The sequence below is a fragment of the Psammomys obesus genome, unplaced genomic scaffold (genome assembly GCF_907164565.1).
Source record: "Psammomys obesus unplaced genomic scaffold, mPsaObe1.curated_primary_1811, whole genome shotgun sequence".
NCBI classification, from domain to species: Eukaryota; Metazoa; Chordata; class Mammalia; order Rodentia; family Muridae; genus Psammomys; species Psammomys obesus.
In genome coordinates, this window is record NW_026585895.1 from 40,848,411 (window position 1) to 40,869,559 (window position 21,149).

At 36.8% G+C, this 21,149-nt stretch overlaps 1 protein-coding gene across 1 annotated transcript in view; it reads left to right on the forward strand.

Annotated features, from left to right (window-relative positions):
- The window catches only part of Lrp1b (LDL receptor related protein 1B), a 2,073,786-nt gene that overhangs the window by 965,490 nt on the left and 1,087,147 nt on the right, over positions 1–21,149 (forward strand). The window contains exon 6 of the mRNA XM_055599725.1: positions 14,540–14,797. Within this exon, the coding sequence (XP_055455700.1) occupies positions 14,540–14,797 (258 nt within the window). The remainder of the gene's footprint in view (positions 1–14,539; positions 14,798–21,149) is intronic.

A 21,149-nucleotide genomic window follows, 5' to 3' on the forward strand; every position in this document is an offset into this window, starting at 1 on the left:
GTGTGTGTGTGTGTGTGTGTGTGTGTGTGTGTGTGTGTGTGTGTGTGAAGGAGATTTATAATTTTCCTTACCATATTACATGTATATTACTAAAAACAAAGCTAATTATTTTTGAGGGTCTATGGATATTTATTCGTTTCTCTGCATTTTACTGACACATCTCTTATTTCTGACTTTGTCTTATTAGAGTGCAGTTCTGATTAAATTATGGCCCGTATCTAATTATCACTGGCTTCCCACTGCACCCGAAATCAAAACTGTCCGTCATCCTCTCATTCAATAATCCATACTATTTTCTTAATGTTGTTTTATTTTGAATCCAGTTCTCATACACTGGCTATATAACCTTAAGTAAGTTATCCAACATCTCAACACTTTCATTTCCTAATATGAATTATGTGGATAATATTAGCACCTAACTGATAGTCATTAATATGCACATTGCTAAAAAATAGGTACAAGTATTACTTGTCTGACTCCTATAATATCCTGTTTCAGCTTTTCCATCTATCATTATGAAGTTCTTCAGTCAGTCGGTCATGGGTTGCTTTGAGGAAACTAAAAAGACTACAGTGATTATCTCTCCAATATATGTTCCTCACTCATCTACTCTTTGTTTTAAATAGCTGTTTCTTCTAAAATAAGACAATTTGCTTAATTTCTGAATGCCAAATTCTTGTATTTTGGTTAATCCAAGAATAACATAAAATGCCATCAATATTTGGGTATTTTTAAATTCACTAAAAACAAACAAACAAAAAAAAGGGGGTATCACCATTTTTGGCATCCATGACAGTGGACATCTTTTTATGAAAAGTGCCAACCTCATTATAAAGGGTAGCTATTTGAGGGCATTTTAATCTAACAGTTTAGATTTTTCTTGAAGTCGGTTTGTTTGACTAATGTGTTTCAGTTTCTTTGTATACTTAATATCTATAAATGCTAAATAAATTAGTGAAACAAACAAAGCATGTTTACACAGTCAATTCAGCATAATTATATTGTAAAAGTAAAAAGAAAACAAACTAAATTATAATATATACAAACAATGTAATGCTTTTTTTCTAAGTCCAGTATTGCTTATGTTGGATAGTCTTTATTTAATTTATGCTCTTTGTAAAATTTTATAAATGAGTGATAAAATATCTTTATAGTATTATAATACTGTACTAATGATACTTGTAAGTATTCATACTCTTATAATACTGTACTTATGATAATTATAATACTTACTATAGTACTTATAATTGTGATACTTATAATACTTACCACAGTACTCATAATTATCATAAATACAGTATTATAATACTTAAGAATATATTATCCTTATCCTTATACTATTATTTAAGCTGAGAGGGGAGGTGAAAAGAGAGATTAATTTGGCCATTATACTTTAAGAAAAAAATTTATCATCATATGTTTAACTTATGTAGGACAGGAAAGGCAGTGCTAGCAGGCAAACTCACAGCATCAACATTACATTCAAAGTGCTCTGCCAGTGACCCATGTTCCCAGCTCAACCCTCTTTCCATTTCACGTGTATGGCACTGATCTCCTGAATGTGTTTGGCATCCCAGTGGAGAGGCTTATTCAATCTGGCTTTCTCCACTAAGGTGGAGTGTTGACCAGTTCTTTCCTGAGTTTTAATCTCTTCTGTGTGAAAGGTTAACGTTTATTACATCTCACTAAACTTTGATTTGGTTATCTCTGTGATGGAATTCATGGAAAGTGTTTTCCTAAGGCTCCTCTGAGAGAACTTTCAATTGACTCTAAGAATGACACAGAGTAACGGCATCACATTATTCCGGGCAGGCTTTTAACTTTATTAGTGGAGCTCTTTAGTCAGCTGTGTTCAGACAGAGTGCAAGTGGACACAGATAGCAGTTTTTATAGGTCAGTGCTGGTTTACATCATTAAGTCAGCCTGAGCCCTATTCTTAGACTCCAATGATATTTGGAATTTCTGTATTTGAGGGGCTTTTTTTCATTACACCAGATTCTAAAGGACACCAGATGTCTAGAGTCAGCAGACATATATAACTATTGTTTAATGTATTTCATAATTTACACTCTAAGTGTTCTTCCTCCAGTATGCCATTTTGTAATTTTAAGGTCAAACTATTACAAACCATGTCAAATTATAGACCATTTAACTTACTCTTGGTGTTTCTTGTTATTTTGGAGGAAGCTTTAAAAATTTGTGACATGTATTTTTAATTAAAATAATCAGTCACCTGATAATTTAAAAATCAGCTACAAAAAGAAAGCATACAATGTCAAATAAGCATTTCTATGTTGACAAATCTCAGGGGAGGCTCAGCATTCTTTCACAGCTAAGATGTGGCTGTCAAAATCTAAGATTTGCATAAATCTTTGCAGCAAAGAAGCTTTCAATAAAAGCTCATTTTGAGTATGAGGTAAATTCTGTGAGTTCATTTCAGATGTCATATGAAGACAATAAGCACTGACGTTACTGGCAGCATATCTTTGTAAATCTGATAACAAGGACATCTAAGGCTCTCTAAACTGTGAAATCTAAAATCTCACAGGTTGCAAATCTTCCAAGGTCACGTAGAAAAGGAGCTTTGCAGGAGTATTAGAGGAAGACTAAGTGTAGATTCTGAGTGTGGAGGGCAAGTGTAACATCGTCTCAGTGTAGACTTAAGAGATTTTTCAGAAAAACCCAAGAGCTATCACAGCTCAGAGTTACACTAAGCAGAGATGTTGTACCACTTGCCTAGGGTTCCTGGGAGATTTCTTTGTTACAGAAATCATCTTGGCATTTTGAGGCTTCCTATCCATTGTTTTATACTCAAGCATTTCATGTCTGCTATATTAGGCTATTTAGTTTTAGAGTGTCACAGAGCATTTTCTGTTTTGTTTTTTTATTACAGCTTATTTACTTTGTGTTGTGTTGTAGCCCTCTTCCTCTTCCCCTCCCAATCCTGCCCTTCCTCCATCTTCTCCTCCCATGCCCCTTCCCCAGTCCACTGATAGAGGTGGCCCTCCTCCCCTTCCCTCTGACCCTATCCTAGCAGGTCTCATCAGGACTGGATGAATTGTCTTCCTCTGTGGCCTGGTAAGGCTGTACACCTCTCAGGGGGAGGTAGCCAAAGAGCCAGCCCATGAGTTCATGTCAGAGACAGTCCCTATTCCCCTTACTAGGGCACCCACTTGGATACTGAGCTGTCATGGGCTGCATCAGTGCAGGGGTTCTAGGTTATATCCATGAATGGTCCATGGTTAGAGTATCAGTCTAACCAAAGACCCCTGGGCCCAGAATTTTTGGTTTTGCTGTTCTTCTTGTGGAGCCCCTGATCTCTCCAGGTCTTTCATCTTCCTTTTCTTTCATAAGATTCCCTGTACTCTGCCCAAAGTTTGGCTGTGAGTTTCAGCATCTATTTTGATACCCTGTGGGGTAGAGTTTTGCAGAGGCCCTCTGTGGTAGGCTCCTGTCCTGTTCCTTGTTTTCTCCCTCTTCCTATGTCTATTCTGTTTGCCTTTCTTAATGAGGATCAGATACTTGGTTTTGATAAAGAAGCCAAAATCATATAATGGAAAAAAGATACCATATCCGCAAATGATGCTGGTCTAACTGGATGTCTATATGTAGAAAATGCAAATAGATCCATATTTATCACCCTGCACAAAACTAAAGTCCAAATGGATCAAAGACCTCAACATAAAACCAGATACTCTAAATCAGTTAGAAGAAAAAGTGGGGAAGAGTCTAGAATTCATTGGCACAGGAGACAACTTACTGAACAGAACACCAACAGCACAGGTTCTAAGACCAACAATCAATAAATGGGACATCATGAAGCTTAAAAGCTTCTGTAAAGCAAAGGACACTGCCATCACAACAAAATGACAGCCTACAGATTGTGAAATGATCTTCACCAATCCTATATCTGACAAAGGGCTAATATCCAGAATATATAAAGAACTAAAGAAGTTAAAAAGCAAAAATTAAGTAATCTAATTAATAATGGGGTACATAACTAAACAGAGAATTCTCACTAGAGGAGCACTGAATGGCAGAGAAACACTTAAAGAAATTCTCAGTCATTATTCTTCAGGGAAATGCAAATAAAAATGACCCTGAGATTTTACCTTACACCCATCAGAATGGCTAACATCATAAATTCAAGCGACAATACATGCTGGAGAGAATGTGGAAAAAGAGGAACACTACTCCAATGCTGGTGGGAATGTAAATTTGTACATCCACTTTGGAAATCAATCTGGCATTTTCTCAGACAGTTAGGAATACTGCTTCCTCAAGATCCAGCTATACCACTCCTAGGCATATATCCAAAAGTTGCTCAAGTATACAACAAGGATATTTGCTCAACCGTGTTCATAGCAGGTTTTTGTTTGTTTGTTTGTTTGTTTGTTTGTTTGTTTTGTAAAAGCTAGAAGCTGGAAACAAACCAGATGTCCCTCAGTTGAGGAATGGATACAGAAATCGTGGTACAATTACACAATAGAATACTACTCAGCAATTAAAAACAAGAAAATCACGAAATTTTCAGGCAAATGGTGGGATCTAGGAAAGATCATCCAGAGTGAGTATCCCAGGAGCAGAAAGATACACATGGTACATACTCACTTATCAGTGGATATTAGACATATAATATAGGATAATCATACTAAAATCTGTACACCTAAGGAAGCTAATCAAAAAGGGCCCTGGGTAAGATGCTCAATCTTCATTCAGAAAGGCAAAGGAGACAGACATTGGAAGAGGGAGAAAACAGGGAACAAGACAGGAGCTTACCACAGAGGGCCTCTGAAAGACTCTACCTAGCAGGGTATCAAAACATATGCTTAGACTCAAAGCCAAACTTTATGCAGAGTACAGGGAATCTTACGAAAGAAGGGGGAGATAGAAAAACCTGGAAGAGACAGGAGCTCCACAAGGAGAGCTGCAGAACTAAAAAAATCTGGGCACAGGGGTCTTTCCAAATAAGGACCATGCATGGAGATAACCTAGAACCCCTGTACAGAAGTAACTCATGGCAGCTCAGTGTCCAAGAGGATTCCCAGTAACAAGAACAGGGACTGTCTCTGACATGAACTCAGTGGCTGGCTCTTTGATCACGTCCCCCTGAGGGGGGAGCAACCTTACCTGTCCACAGAGTAAGACAATGCAGCCAGTCATGATGAGACCTGACTAGGCTAGGGTCAGATGGAATGGGAGGAGGACTGCCCCTGACATTAAACTGGGGAGGGGCATAGGAGAAGAAGAGGATGGAAGGGTGGGATTGGCAGGGCTTGGGGAAGGAGTTACAGCTGTGATACAAAGTGAATAAACTGCAATTAATAAAAATAAAATAAAATTTAAAATAAACCTTAAGTGACAACATATGATGGAGAGGATGTGGAGAAAGGGGAACCCTCCTCCATTGCTGGTGGGAAGGTAAACTGTTACAACCGCTTTGGAAGTCACAGAGCACTTCCTTGTTTTTTTGTTTTTTTGTTTTTTTGTTTTTTTTTTCCATGTTTGTTGATTTTATTTTGGCATTTTATAGTATTTCCAAATATAAAAGTAAGCCTATTACTTTACTGAGTTGTTTTTGTTTTTGTTTGTTTTGTTCTTTGCTTTTCTCATTTATTAGATCCTACCCTGACTTCGGTGTTCTGTCCCTTTAATCCTTCCAGGCCCCCTTCCATATATATCTCCCTTTTCCTCCATTACTCCTCCTCCTCCATTTCCTTTAGGAGAGAAAAATAATTATAAATAAAATAAAATAAAAAACAGGCCACCGTCCTCCCAGGGATATCCACTGAACATGGCCTAACAAGATACAGTAAGACTAGGCATAAATCCTCCTACCAAGGCTGGACAAGGCAACCCAGTAGGAGGAAAAGGGGCCCAATCACAGGCAAGAGCCAGAGACAAACCCCACTTCCAATGTCCCATAAGAACACCAAGCTACACAACCTTATAAGGTATATGCAGAAGACATATCCCAGACCATGCAGTGTTCCTGTTTGCCACTTCAGTCCCTGTGAATCCCTATTAGTCCCCGTTTAGTTGACTCTGGACCATGTTCTCCTGGTGTCCTCAATGCCTCTAGCTCTACAGTTCCTCCTTCCCCTCTTCTCTGGAGGATCCACTGGCTACACCTAGTTTTTGGTTGTGGATCTCTTCAACACTTGCCGTTAATTGCTTGATGGAGCCCCTCTGAGGAGAAATGGGCAGTCACAGATCTTTGACTAGAACAGAATATGTTAGGTATCATTTCATTAACTTTTTTTTTTTTTTTTTTTTTTTGCCAGTCTTGTTTCAGTCTATACTGGGTCTCTGGCCTGTCCTGATTCTGGTTTCTGTCCATCCAGGCCGTGCCAGGCATGCCCCCTCCCCACCACCCCCTGTGGTGTGAGCATGAAGGTAGACGTGTCAACGGTTTGCCATTCCCATAAGTTCTTCACAATCATTAAACCACTTCTCTACCACATCTTGACGGCAGGCCAAATTATAGGAAGAAGCTTCCGTGGCTGGATGCCCAGTTCAGGCTTGATTGCTAGGAGATATTGCTAAGGTCATTCTTGGAGATTCCAGGGAGTTCCTACGGCACTAAACTCCTACATCACCCCCCTAAACCCTCCCTGGTTCCAGTCTTTTCTCCCACTACTCTCTGCCTCTGTCACTCTAATACCCTGCCTGATCCCTCCTGTACCCGTCCCAGTCACCTGCACTCCACCCACACAACCTATTCTATTTTTCCATCCCCAGGGAAAACCAGGCAACCGTCAATAAGACCTAGTTGTTTCTTAGCCTCTCTGAGTCTATGGCACGTAGCATGATTGTCTTTTACTTACCAGCTAATGTCTACTTGTAAGTGAGTACATTACATGTTGGTCTTTCTGGGTGTGAGATAACTCAGATGATTTGTTTTTTTGTTGTTGTTGTTTTGTTTTTGTTTGTTTGTTTGTTTGTTTGTTTTCTCTTTTCTTCTATTTGCCTGCAAATTTCATGATGTTCTTGTCTTTAACATTTAAGTAATTCTCCATTGTGTAAATGCACTACATTTCATTTATCTGTTCTTCAGTTAAGGGACAGCTAGATGTTTTCAAGTTTCTGGCTACTATGAATAAAACTCCATTGAACATGGTTGAGCAAGTCTCTTTGTGGTAAGATGGAGCATCCTTTTGGTATATGCCCAAGAGTGGTGTAGCTGGGTCTGGAGTAGATCAACTTTCAGTGTTCTGAGGAACAACCATGTTTTCCATAGTGGGCTAGAGTGCACTACCACCAACAAGGGAGGCCTGTTCCTCTTGCTCCACATCCTTGCCTGCATGAGCAGTCACTGTGTTTTTATCTTAGCCATTCTGACAAGTATAAGATAGAATCTTGAAGTAGTTTTGATTTGAATTTCCCTGATGGCTAAGGATGTTGAATATTTCCTTAAGTGTTTCTCAGTCATTTGAGATTGCTCTTTTGAGAATTCTCTGTTTAGAGATGTACCACCATTTTTAATTGGATCATTTGGTTTTTTAATACCTAGTTTCTTGAGTTCTTTATATAGTTTGGATTTTTAGCTCTCTGTCAGATGTATAGTTGGAAAAAATCTTTCCCACTCTGTAGTATGCCATTTTGTCCTATTGATGCTGTTTGTTGCCTTACAGAAGCTTTTCAGTTTCATAAGATCCCATTTATTGGTTGTTGTCCTTAATTCTTAGGCTATTAGTGTTGTGGTCAAGAAGTTCGCTCCTGTGCCAATGTGTCTCAGGCTCTTCCCACTTCTTCTATTAGAGTCAGTGTATCCGGTTTTATGTTGAGGTCTTTGATCCACTTGCACTTGAGTTTTGTGCAAGATAATAATTTTAGATCTATTTGCATTCTTCTACATCAAGTAGCAGCAATACCATTTGTTAAATATGTTTTCTTTTTCCACTGCATTTCTGGCTTCTTTATCAAAATAAGGTGTTATAGGTGTGTAGATAGATGTCTGTGTCCTCAATTTGATTTAATTGATTTAACTGTCTGTGTTTATGATAGCACCATGTAATTTTTATTACTATAGCTCTTTAGGACAGCTTGAAATCAGGGATGGTGATACCTCTGGATGTTATTTTATTGTATGGGATTGTTTTAGTTATCCTAGAGTTTTTGTTTTGTTTTGTTTTTCATATTAAGTTGAGTATTGGTCTTTCAAAGTCTGTAAAGAATTGTGTTGAAATTTTGATAGGGATTGTGTTGAATCTGACGATTGCTCTTTGTAGGATGGCCATTTTTACTATGTTAAACCTATTGATATATGAGCATGGCAGATCTTTCCATCTTCTGATATCTTCTTTAATTTCTTTCTTCAAAGCTTTGAAGTTATTGTCATACAAGTCTTTTACTTACTTGGTTATAGTTACCCCAGGATATTTTATATTATTTGAGGCTATCATGAAGGATGTTGTTTCCCAGATTTCTTTCTTAGCCTGTTTGTAATCTCTGTATATAAGGGCTACTGAATATTATTATTTTTATGTTAGTCTTGAACTAGCCAATTCACTAAAGGTAATTATCAGTTGTAAGAGTTCCCTGGTAGAACTTTAGGGGTCAATTATATATGATATCATATCACTTGAAAATAACAATACTTTGAGTTCTTTCTTTTCAATTTATGTCTTCTTAATCTTCAGTTGTCTTTTTGATCTAGCTAAAACTCCAATACAGTGATTGACATTCTTATTTTTAATTACAATATTGAATAGATGTAGAGAGTGTGAACAGATTTATACTGTTTTATTATTATTATTATTTTAGTGAAATAGCTTTGAGGTTCTCTACATTTAATTTGATGTTGGTTATTGAATTGCTGTAAACTGCCTTTATTATATTTCTGTATGTCCCTATCCTAATCTCTCCAAAATTTTTATCATGAAGGAGCATTGGATATTTCCAAGTTTTTTTCAGCATCGATTGAGATTCTCCTGTGTGTGTGTGTGTGTGTGTGTGTGTGTGTGTGTGTGTGTGTGTGTTTTCAGTTTGTTTATATGCAGGATTACATTGACAGATTTTTATATTTTGATCCACCCCTGAATCTCTGGAATGAAGCCTACTTGATTGTGGCAGATGTTCTTCTTGATGTGTTCTTGAACTCAGTTTGCAATTATTTTATTGAGTATTTTAGCAAAAATGTCCATGAGGAAAATTGCTGTGTAATTCTCTTTCTTTGTTGAATCATAAGGGTGATTGTGTTCTCATTAAATGAATTTAGCAATGTTCCTTCTGTTTTTATTTTGTGGAAGAGTTTGAGGAGTATTTGTGTTAGCTCTTCCTTTAAAGTCTGGTAGATTTTTGTGCTAATATCAACCAGGTTTGGTCTTTTTGTAGTTAGGATACTTTTAATGACATTTTAATGACAACTTCTATTTTCTTGGGGGTTACAGGTCTATTTAAATTGTTTACCTGATATTACTTTTAAATTGCTAAATGCTATCTATCAATACAATTATCTATTTCTTTAGCTTTTCCAATGTTTTGGAGTCTAAGTTTTAAAAGTATGACTTGAAGATTTCCTTTTTTTTTCCTGTTATTTTGCCCCCCCCCCCACAAGCCCATTATTTCTGATTTTGTGAATCTAGATATTCTTTCACTCTGTTCTAGTTAGTTTGGGTAACAGTTTGTCTATCCTGTTGATTTTCTCAAAGAACCAACTCTTTGTTTTTTCCTTGATTCTTGTATTGTTCTTTTTGTTTCTATCTATTGATTTCAGCCCCAGTTTGATTATTTTCTGCCATCTACTTTTCTTAGGTGAACTTGCTACTCCTTTTCTAGAACTTTTCAGGTGTTCTGTTAAATTGCTAATATGAGCTCTCTCCAATTTCTTTTTTTTCTTTTTTTTTTTTTTGGCACTTAATGCTATAAACTTTTCTCTTGGTTTTACTTTCATTGTGTCCCATAAGTTTGGGTATGTTGTGCATTCATTTTCATTGAATTTTAGGAAATCTTTCATTTCTTTAATTTTTTTTCTTCATTGATCCAGCAATCATTCAGTATTGTCCAGTTTCCATGATTTGTACACTTTTCATTGTTTCTGTTGTTCTCTCTCTGAGTATATGGTCAGTTTAGGATAATGTTTCTTGAGGTGCTGAGAAGAAGGCTTGTTCTTGTGAATTGAGGAAAATATTCTGCAGATATTTGTTAGGTCTGTTTGGTTCATAATATCCTTAAGCTCCAGTATGCTTCAATGACCTGTCCATTGGTGAGAGTGGAATAATGAAGTTCTTCAGTATCAATGTGTGAGGGTTGATATAGTAGCTTTACTTTATAAATGTTGGTGCCCTTGCTGTTGGGGCATAGATGCTAAAAATTGAATTGGAATTTTTCTTTGATGAGTATGGAGTGTCCTTCCCTATCTCTTTTGATTGAATTTGCATTGATGTCTGTCTTGTTAGATAGGAGAATAGCTTTATCAGCTTTTTTCTTAAGTTCATTTACTTGGAGTAATCTTTTCCAATCATTTACTCTAAGGTAATGTTTACCATTGATGTTGATGTCTATTTCTTGTATAAAGCAGAAGGATGGATCCTGTTTTCACATGCATTCTGTCTTTTTATTGGGAATTGAGTCCATTGATACTAAGAGATATCAATGACTGATGATTGCTACTTTCTGTTATTTTGTTATGGCTGTTAGTTTTTTATAATTTTTGTTTTTATATTAATTACAGGTTACTTATTTTGTATCCCAGCTGTAGCCCCCTCCCTCATTCCCTCTCAATCCCACCCTCCCTCCCTCCCTTCCTCCCTCCCTCCCTCATATCCTCCCTGCCCTTCTCTGAGTCCACTGATAGGGAAGGTTTTCCTCCCCTTCCATCTATCCTAATTTATCATGTCTCATCAGGACTGGCTGCAATGTCTTCTTCTGTGGCCTAGCAAGGCTGCTTCTCTCTCAGGAGGGAGGTCAAAGAGCCTTCCACTGAGTTCATGTCAGAGACATTTCCTGTTCCCCTTACTAGAGAACCCACTTGGATGCTGAGCTGCCATAGGCTATGTCTGAGCAGGGGTTCCAGGAGTGTGTGTGTGTGTGTGTGTGTGTGTGTGTGTGTGTGTGTGTGTGTCCGCGCACATGCTCGTGCACAAGCACCTTTTTGGTTTTGCTTATGTGAAATTGCTTATTTGCTGGGTTTCCATGGATATAGTTAACGTTCTTCGGTGGGAGTTTTCTTTTTAGTATCTTTTGTAGGACTGGATTTATGGATAGATAATGTTTAAATTTGAATTTATCATGGAATATTAGTTTTCTCCATTTATGGTGACTGAAAGTTTTGGTGGGTATAGTAGTCAATGCTGTCATCTGTAGTATGTCATTCCGGCTTTTAGCATCTCCACTGAAAAGTAAGGTTTAGAACCAATAGGTCTGCTTTTATACGTTCCTTTATCTTTCTCCCTTGCAGTTTTTAATTTTCTTTCTTTGTTCAATGTGCTTAGTGTTTTGATTGTTACATGGCACAGGACTTTCTTTTCCTCCCAGTTTACAATCTATTTGGTGTTTTGCAAGCATTTTTACTTTTGTTTTTTTTTCCCCCTTTATAGGCATTCTTTTTTATATAAGAAAAAAACAAGTCTTCTATGTTTTTGTAAAAATTATTATTTGGGCCTTTGAGCTTGGATTATTCTCCTTCTATTTCCATTATTCTTAGCTTTAGTTTTTTCACAGTGTTCCAAATTTCCTGAATGTTTTGTGTCAGTATTTCTTTTTTAGATTCAACATTTAAAAAACCGTATACATTTGTTCATTCTACAGTATCTTCAATGTTTTATCTCTTCTATCTACTGAGTTCTGCTGGCAATGCTTGAATCTGTAGTTTCTTCTTACTTATCTAGATTTTTCATTTCCAGAATTCCCTCAGTCTTTTCTTTATTGCTTCTATTTCCTTTTCAGGTATTGAATAGTTAGATAATTCATTTCTTTCAACTGTTTGTTTTTACTTGGCTTTCTGTAAGGAATTTTTCAATTCCTCCCCCCCCCCCATTTCTCTAAGGGATTTATTCATTCCATCTTTAAGGACTTCTATAATCTTCATGGAATTGATTTTAATGTTATTTTCTCGTGTTTCCATGCGGTTGGAATATTCAGGGCTTACTATACTAGGATAGGTAGACTCTTCAGGTGACATATTGCCTTGGCTGTTGTTGAGTGTGTTCTTATAATGGTATCTAGGCATCTTGATTTGGGATAAATTATCGTATGTCTAGTTGCCTATTTCTGAGTTTGGCTTTGCTGAGTGTCTTTTTTCTTGATCTGTTTTCTCTTTGATCTTCTGGCTGGCATGGCCTGTACTTGAGTAGAAGATCTCCACCAGAGTTGGGGGCTGGGCTTCTGATGGCCAAGGTGGCTTCTGGTTGAGCAGAGGATGGCAACTTAAGTTGGTAAACGTGTGGCCTCTGGTCCAGCTGGGGTTCCTGCAGTTCTGGTGCCTGGCATGGCCTCAAGTCCAGCAGGTGCCACCATTGAAGTTGGGAGCCTGCAGTTCTCTTTGACAATGTGGACTCTGATGGAATAGGGTAAGGTAATTTCTTAGAGGAAAGGATGTCACTACTCATGAAATTCATTGAACTACATTCTGTGATTGGCCTTTTTAACATATGGAGAGAGTAGACTAATTCAGGAAAGATCTCTTCTAGCTAAAGGATCTAATTTCTCTATCCTCACCAAAAATGACAAGAGGCATTAAATAACATTGATTTGAAATTTAGATTCATAACTTACATCAATCATCATAAGACAGATGCAATTTTGGGTCCTACTTCATCACAGTGCTCAGAATGATCACTTGGTGTTTATAATATTTTTGAATATTTGATTTTTTTCTAGATTCATTTCTTTTTTTGTTTTTGTTTTTGTTTTTTTTTAGACAAGTTTTTTTCTGTGTAGCCTTTACTGTCCTTGACTTGTTTTGTAGACCAGGCTGGCCTCGAACTCACAGAGATTCACCTGTCTCTGCCTCCCCAAGATCTGGGATTACAGGCATGTGCCACTGCATTTAGTCTTTCCGTAGACTAAAATGTGTTTATGCTTTATGTGTTTGTTTTAAAGTTTGACAGAATATTTTTATAAAATACTGCTGTATAAAAATTCCATTTTATTTGTTTATCTGAGCACTGTATTATTTTGGCGTTCCCTCTTGATGTTTGAAATAAAACAATTAAGGTATATAAATAAGTCAACATTAAAATATATGTGCTATTGGGATGATAAGAAAAAATACTTGGTGAAATTAACGGAGAAGGAGGAGAAATAAATCTTTATAGGCAGTAACAGAAATCCTCATCAGAAAAGTGGCTTTTAAATAATGAGGTAAGAATGTCAGCCAATGTGGTATAAAGAAGACAGTATTCTGTGTGATCCAGTATTTCTGGATTATTAAAGGAACACCACAGAGTGCAACCTACTATAACAAATGATAATGGGTGACAGTACTGCGGTCAGAAGGAAAACATTAAAGATGTCATGAGAAGACAGCTCAGGAAAGTTCTCAAGACCTGTTACTGGTTCTGATTTTGTTTTGTGTGGTTAGCTTTGCAGGGATGAAGCAGAAGTTGATTGTTATCTACACTGTGTCTTGCTGGCATTATTACAGCCGGTGTGATGGAAGACACTAAGAGTAGGCAGCATTATGAGGAGGGAAAGCAGCTGAAAGGCCACTGGCGTACGTCTGGAGAGAGATGCTAACAGCTTGGCCAGGATATGATGACAGTGACTAATGAGAAGCTGAGAAGTCAGTTCCTGATAGGTTTGACATCTGAGCCCAAAAGACTTAACGGTACATTGCTAGAGCTCATGGCAAAAGCTGAAGTGGGGAATTCTGAACTCCCTACCCTAGATTAGGCACACTAGTGTGGTCAGGTAAACATCTCTAGTTTTCCTGTGAGGTTTATTACCACCTTTAAATGTGTTATTAAAATCCCGTATGCCCATCAGACAATTTCAGTATGCCCATCAAAAATATATCAGTCCTACACCACCAAAACTGCATTGCATAAAAGCATGGTCTTGAACTTTGTTTTACATGTAGCATTGATTGTTTGGCTCTTGGGTCAGTCCAGAGCTAGAGAAGTCAAGGTTACCAGGACATCTTGCTGGGAAGGCCAGTTTTCTGTGTTCTGCTCCAGAGAGAATATTTCTGACCTTTCACATTCATTTTCCAACTACACATCCTTGTTTCCAAGAAAAGCTCAGAAACTATATCAAAGGGTCATGCAGATACATCATTGTTGCTAAAACAAAACAAAACAACAACAGAAAAAAACTCACAGAACAGAGCTTAAAATATTTACCATCCATGAAAGTAAACAATATTTCTCTCAAATCCAGACCATGTTTTCTGACTTGGGGTATAATGGAAGCAAGTGAAAGATGCATAGAATGAGATATGAATGCAGTTTATTAAAAATGTTTTCATGCAACCATTCTTTCTATTCCTGCTGTTTTTGTAAGTATTGGAGTAACTTTTAGTTCATTAAAAAAAAAAAAAAAAAAAAAAAAAACAAGATCCTTTTCCTTAACAACATCCTTCTGTATTTTATTCTAGAACCTACAGATATGCCACCAATGTTACTAATCGCAAGTCCTGAAACAATTGAGGTCTTCTTCATTAATGGAAGTAAAATAACAACCATAAGCTCAGCCAACAGAAATGAAATCCATACTTTAGACTTTATTTATAATGAAGACATGGTTTGTTGGATTGAATCAAGAGAGTCTTCCAATCAACTCAAATGTGGCCAGATGACAAAATCAGGAAGATTAGCAGATCAAAGGATAATTAACATTCTTCAATCTTTCCACAGTAAGTGTTTTAATTTTATTCATGGCACTTCAAGAATCATTTTTTTACCCTTCAATAATTTTCTTTACAGACAAGGGATTTGCATTCTTATCTCTTTACCTTCCCTAGCTTGGAGAGCTGAATGTTTTCATTTGAGTCTGCTGAATATATGTTTGCATGTGTTGACACAAACAGGTTCAGTGGATATTTATTCCTAAGTAACACATTGCAGTGTTTATTATAATACTTAATTTAATGCTTCCTGGAGTGTAACATGCTTTTAATTGACAGTTTCTGAGATATAGTTCAAAATGTGACTGCAAGGATGGAATATCAATAAAAGAATGGCACAAGCTAATTTTTATCATTATTAATTAACTGGATGAAGTATTTGTTTCATATACACTGAAAACTATTAGTTTCATGCCAATTGGTTAAAAACATTTGTTGGCTTTCACTAAAGCAAATCAGAATGTTTTACTATTTTCCAAAATATCAACTATTGACATTTAATTTTTTTGACTTTTCTTTTTTTTCTTTATTTTTTTTATTTATTTTTTTTATTTTATTTTTCTTTTTAGTTACATTTTGTTAACTCTTTGTCCCAGCTGTATCCCACTCCCTCATTCCCTCCCCCTCCCCAACTCCCTCCCTGGTCTCCTCCCTGCCCCTTTCCAAGTCCACTGATAAGGGCACTCTTCTCTTTCTGCATGGTGCCACAAACTGAAATAGTATGGCTATATTGATTCTCTGCTCCATCTTCCACATGTTTATAATATTAATCTGCATATGTCTAGATACCCTTGTGTGAGAATTTTAACATGTATTTAGTTATTTTCTCATTTAAGAAAATGATACCCTCATTAATTCTTCACACTAAAAAATAAATCATAAACATTTAAAAAGAAAAAATTATGATGTGGAATAAATGTAATTTTGTTGATGAAAAATATTTGGTGATATGGACAGCCATTCATACCAAGCCACAACAATAAAATCGTATTTTACAGCATATATTGAGCATGGGTTCAGGCAGGAATTGAATTTGAAACAAGGTACCAACTCTTTGCCATATTTTGATTAGCCCATCCAATACAAATCTATTTACCTCAAGAAATAGCATAAAGTATGATCAAATAACCAGGAGATTACATAGCCATGCATGACTGATCCCAGTCTTACTTCAGCAGTCTTTTCCTTACATTTGCTATTCCCTAAAATTATTGATTTTTTTCTTTGATAATTATCAAAGAAATCATTATTTTGTAAACCAAAAAAGTAAAAGAAATTGCACTTCATAACAGTTGTAAACATGTCTTTGTAACTTACTATATTTTAATAATAAAACAAATCAAGATATTTATACAAATAGAGGTTAGTTTTGCTAATTATTTCATGAAATGCTGAGTAGCCTATTACTTTTGAACTGAACGACAAGAAATTGCACTCCGTATTATCCTACGTAGAGTAAATAATTTTTATGAAGCTTGGTTTAAGTCATGAAATCATATAGTCACTTTCAGTGTTTTTAAGGTGTTTAATGTGATGAGGTAATTCGATCATAGTGTGAACTGAAATGTGGGGTAGGCCTGCTGGCCTCTTTCACGATTCTAAGCTATGCATTTTAGCAACTTGTCATTGCGCAGCTGCCATTGAAGATGATGTGCTCTGCATTTACCATGAAAATCTGTGAGTTAATAATGGAGTTTGAATATTCCATGAATTTATAATTACATAAAATCTCTGTCATACTCTGTAAGTGGAAATCACGAAAGGTTTGGAGTCTAGATGAATACATATCACCATTGATCTTTTTCAGAGATTATGTTTGATATTTTCAACACCGTTGGCTTTAGGTGCCTTTTATCTTTTAAAAAAAGAAACACTTTCCTTTTAAACAACACTCTTTTCAGACGCAGCTAAGGGAGGAAAGGTTGCAGGCGCATGTGCGCAAGCGCAGGAGTGTGCATGGCCTTGTGCCTGCCTGGAAGGGTGGCATGTGAGAGAGGAGCTTAAGCAGAGGTTGTACTTCAGGGGCACTTCTATTTCCCAGAGCAGTGTGCTTGCACAGGTGTCCTGAATGGCTCACTGATCAAGGTATCAAAGCAACGACCGAGACACAGCCAAACTTTGCTGGGTAGAGTGCATGGAATTTTATCAAAGAAGTGGGAAATAAAAAGACCTAGACGTTAAAGGACTTACAAAAGGAGACCAACAGAGCCAAAAATAAATAAAACAAAAAACAAGCAACAACAGCAACAAAAACTGAGCCCTGGGGCCCCTGCAGAGACTGATACCCCAACCAAGGACAATGCCTGGAGAGGACTTACAACCCCTGCTCAGATGTAGCCCATAGACTCAGTCTCCAAGTGGATTCCCTAGTAAGGGGAGGAGGTGCTGGCCCTCTGATTACCTCCCCCTGGGGGATGCAGCCTTAACAGGCTACAGAGGAAGACAATGCAGTCAGTCCTGATGACACCTGATAGACTAGGGTAAGAAAGAAGGGGAGGAGGAACTCCTTTACCAGTGGACAAGTGGAGGGGCATAGGGGGAGAAGAGAAGGGGCCACAGCAAGGATACAAAGTGAATAAATTGTAATAAATAATGAATTAAAAATTAAACATCTGCATATATATGTATGTATATGTATGTATGTATGTATGTATATATATGTATATATATACATATATATGTGGGTTCTGTGAAAAAAAAATTAAACAAGACAGATCAGAATGGCTTAGATTACAAACTGCTAAGACTGTGGTGGGTACTGTTATAGTTTTCAAGCCATTATAGATTTCAATTTTTTTTATACGACATATCCCCAAGCTAGCAGATGAGATGACCCTTTCTGGTTTATAACAGACAAATTTTTAAGTCAGAATATGAGTGTTATGCAAAATTAATGGTTAAAACAGATCTAGGGTATCTAAGGCCCATGTTTGTTTGCTAGTTTGTTATTGATTTTGTTCAGTTTAAGGCTAGAAAAATGATGTGCGCCAATACAGATATAAAGATTTTACTGATCATTTGAAATGGTTATCTGTGCAATAGGAAGTTTTATGTGCCTTTTCACAGATGGAAAATTGATATGCTGAATTTGAAAATCTGTATATATATAGTACCGGCTGCTAGCTTGGATTTTGGAACAGATTTCATAGGTTTCCCAAATAAGTCTTTGGATCTCCATCTTGTTTTATCATTCTAACCAACCAAAGGATTAGTCCCCTAATACTAGTATGAGAAAGTCACTGTTTCTGAATGTTGTGAAAGAGGTGGAAATGGTGAGTCATGAAGACTTGTGTTGTTCAAAATGTCCTACAAATTTTTCTTGTGTAAGTTTCATAGGAGTGCAGCATCTTAACACTTAAAATACCATGAAAGCAATATTATACAAATGAGAATGGTCAATATCATGCTTAAAATGTCATATTAATTAAGGAACAGGGGAGAAAATGATAGAGTACACTTTTATTGAACTTTTTTTTCTTTTTTATGATACCTTATGTTTCATATTTGACATTTTATTCCCTAAAGCATAGAGTTGGAAGATAATTTTGGACTAATTGATTTGTAAATAAACTTAATTTTCAATAAAGTATTTTAAGAAAACATGTTTGTAGCAGCAGATTATTTTCTGTAAGTTTTCTTGAAGAACGCTCTGGTAGGAACACAGATACTCAAACAAACTGGTGATCTAATCAGGGTACCATATTCAGAAGTGAATGTGGTAAATAAGGATAGTTTTGATTTATTTTATTATTAAAGATACATTGTCATATATGCTTTTGCTCTGCTATTATGTGATTCTCAAATAATCTAAATATTCTGACAATGGTTTGCATGACCTAGGATGGACTTGACGTCTTGTTAAGATTCATTTTGGGGCTCCGTTCCAGGCCAGCAGAGTGTGCTTGGCATTGCCAGTCCTTCCTGTCCTTTCCTTCCAAGTTATCTATGGGCTGCTTTTGTCTTCTCTAAGACCATGTCTGTAGTAAAACATAGCTCTTTTTTTTTTTTCGATTTGCAGATATGCCTGCACCTAGTAAATTAAATCCTGGATCCTGGATGGATTTTTCTTTAGTTTTTGTTTGTTTGTTTGTTTTGTTTTACTTTTATTTTATTTTATTTTATTTTACTTATTATTACAATTTATTCACTTTGTATCCTGGCTGTAGCCCTCTCCCTCATCTCCTCCCAATCCCACCCTCCTTCCCTCTTCCCTACTATGTCCCTTCCATAGTCCACTGATATGGGAGGTCTTCCTCCTCTACTATCTGACCCTAGCCTATTAGGTCTCATCAGGAGTGGCTGCATTGTCTTCCTCTGTAGCCTCGCAAGGCTGCCCCCACAGGAAGAGGTGATCAAAGAGCCTGCCACTGAGTCCATGCTCCCCTTACTAAGGTACCCACTTGGACACTGAGCTGCCATGAGCTATATCTAGTTTATCTCCATGCATGGTCCTTGGTTGGAGCATTGTCTCTGTGCCCCCTAAACCCCTCCTCCAAGGCTTAGAAATTTTGGCTCTATTGGTCTCCTTGTGGAGATCCTTTCTCGTCCAGTTCTTTCAAGAAATACACATTCAAACAGGTGAAGGAAATGGTGCAAGACATGAAAACAGAATTAGAATCAATAAAGAAAACACAAACTGAGAAATTTCTGGAAATGGAAAATCTAGCCAAGAGATTAGGAACCACAGAAGTCAGCATCATGAACAGAATGCAAGAGATGGAGGAGAGAATCTCAGGCACTGAAGAAACAACTGAAGAAATCAATACATATCTCGAAAACAGACATTAAATCAGAAAAGGTCCTGACACAAAACCTCCAAGGAATCAATCACACCATGGAAAGATGAAACCTAAGACTATTAGGAACAGATGAAAAAGAAGACCCCAGGCTCCAAGGTCAAGAAAATATTTTCAAGAAAATCATAGAAGAAAATTTTCCCAATTTAAAGAAGAAGATGTCCTTTTCTTTAGTTTCAACAGTTGATTTTTGTCTTCTCTCCATCTTAATTCATTTCCTGTAATGCTGATCCATGATCTTTAGAAAGAAAGTTTGCTAAGTACTCTATTTTGTTCATTTGCAATCACAAGGTACCAATACTGTTTATAACAGTGCCTTGTACTGGGAGGTGAAGCCAATATCTGAGAATGTTTTCCACCACTAAGTTTTATCTCAAACATTTTATATATACATATATAAACATATATATGTATATATATACATGTGTGTGTGTGTGTGTGTGTGTGTGTACATACACGTTGTGGTAAGATCTCATAATTTTCCAGATATTCACTAAGTAGACAGGGCTACCTCTGACTTCAAATTCCTGTAGTTGGAACAAAATGTGTGTACAACCAAGCCATATTACAGTGTTTCAATTTGTTTTCATATGGTTCTTAGTGAAGTAGTTCATTCGAATAGAGACTTAAGTGTCTGTTTGCTTCTTTAAAAGCCCGAAAAATTAATGATATTTTATTATTTAAAACAAAATAATGTAATAGCTTCAAACTTCTCTTAAGGCAAAAAAAAAAAAAAAAAAAAAAAAAAGAAAAAAAGAAAAAAGAAAAAAGATTTAACTTTTGGCTTCTCCATGGGCAGCTAACATCTTCTGCTTCTCACAGACATACATATCATCTATGTACAGGGGGTACCGTTTGCATTTTCTCTGATGCAGCTTAATCTCTAATTGTATTCTTTTTTAATATTATCATTTATTACAATTTATTCAATTTGTATCCCGTTTGTGGCCTCCTCCCTCGTCTCTTCCCAATTCCACCCTCCCTCCCTCTTCTCTTCGAATGCCTTTTTTCCCCTAGACCACTGATAGGGGAAGTCCTCCTCCCTTTCTATTTTACCCTAGCCTATCAGGTATCATCAGGACTGTCTGCATTGTCTTTTTCTGTGGACTGGCAAGGCTGCAACCCCCAGGGGGGAGCTGATCAGAGAGCCTGCCACTGAGTTTATATCAGAGATAGACCCTGCTTCCCTTACTAGGGAACCCACTTGAAGGCTGAGTGTATGGGCTACATCTGAACTGGGGTTTTAGGTCCTCTCCATGCATTGCCTTTTGTTGAGGTATCGTTCTCTTCAGGGTCCCCGAAGAGAATGATCTCTCATTTTATTCTTACATCATTATATTCTTTCTGAATTGATTTCAGTTTAGCAGACCATGGTAAACCTGAAGTTTGTACATTTCCTTCCTCGCTATAGAGCAAATGCATTAACAATCAGTCTAGAAACCAGCATTGGGATAGAAAATGCTCAGACATTTATCAACTTCTAGCAAAAGAGAACTAAAGAAATGCTGAGGATGACCAGCCTTACCTCATATATTAATATTTCAAAAACAGTGTTTTCTTTTTGG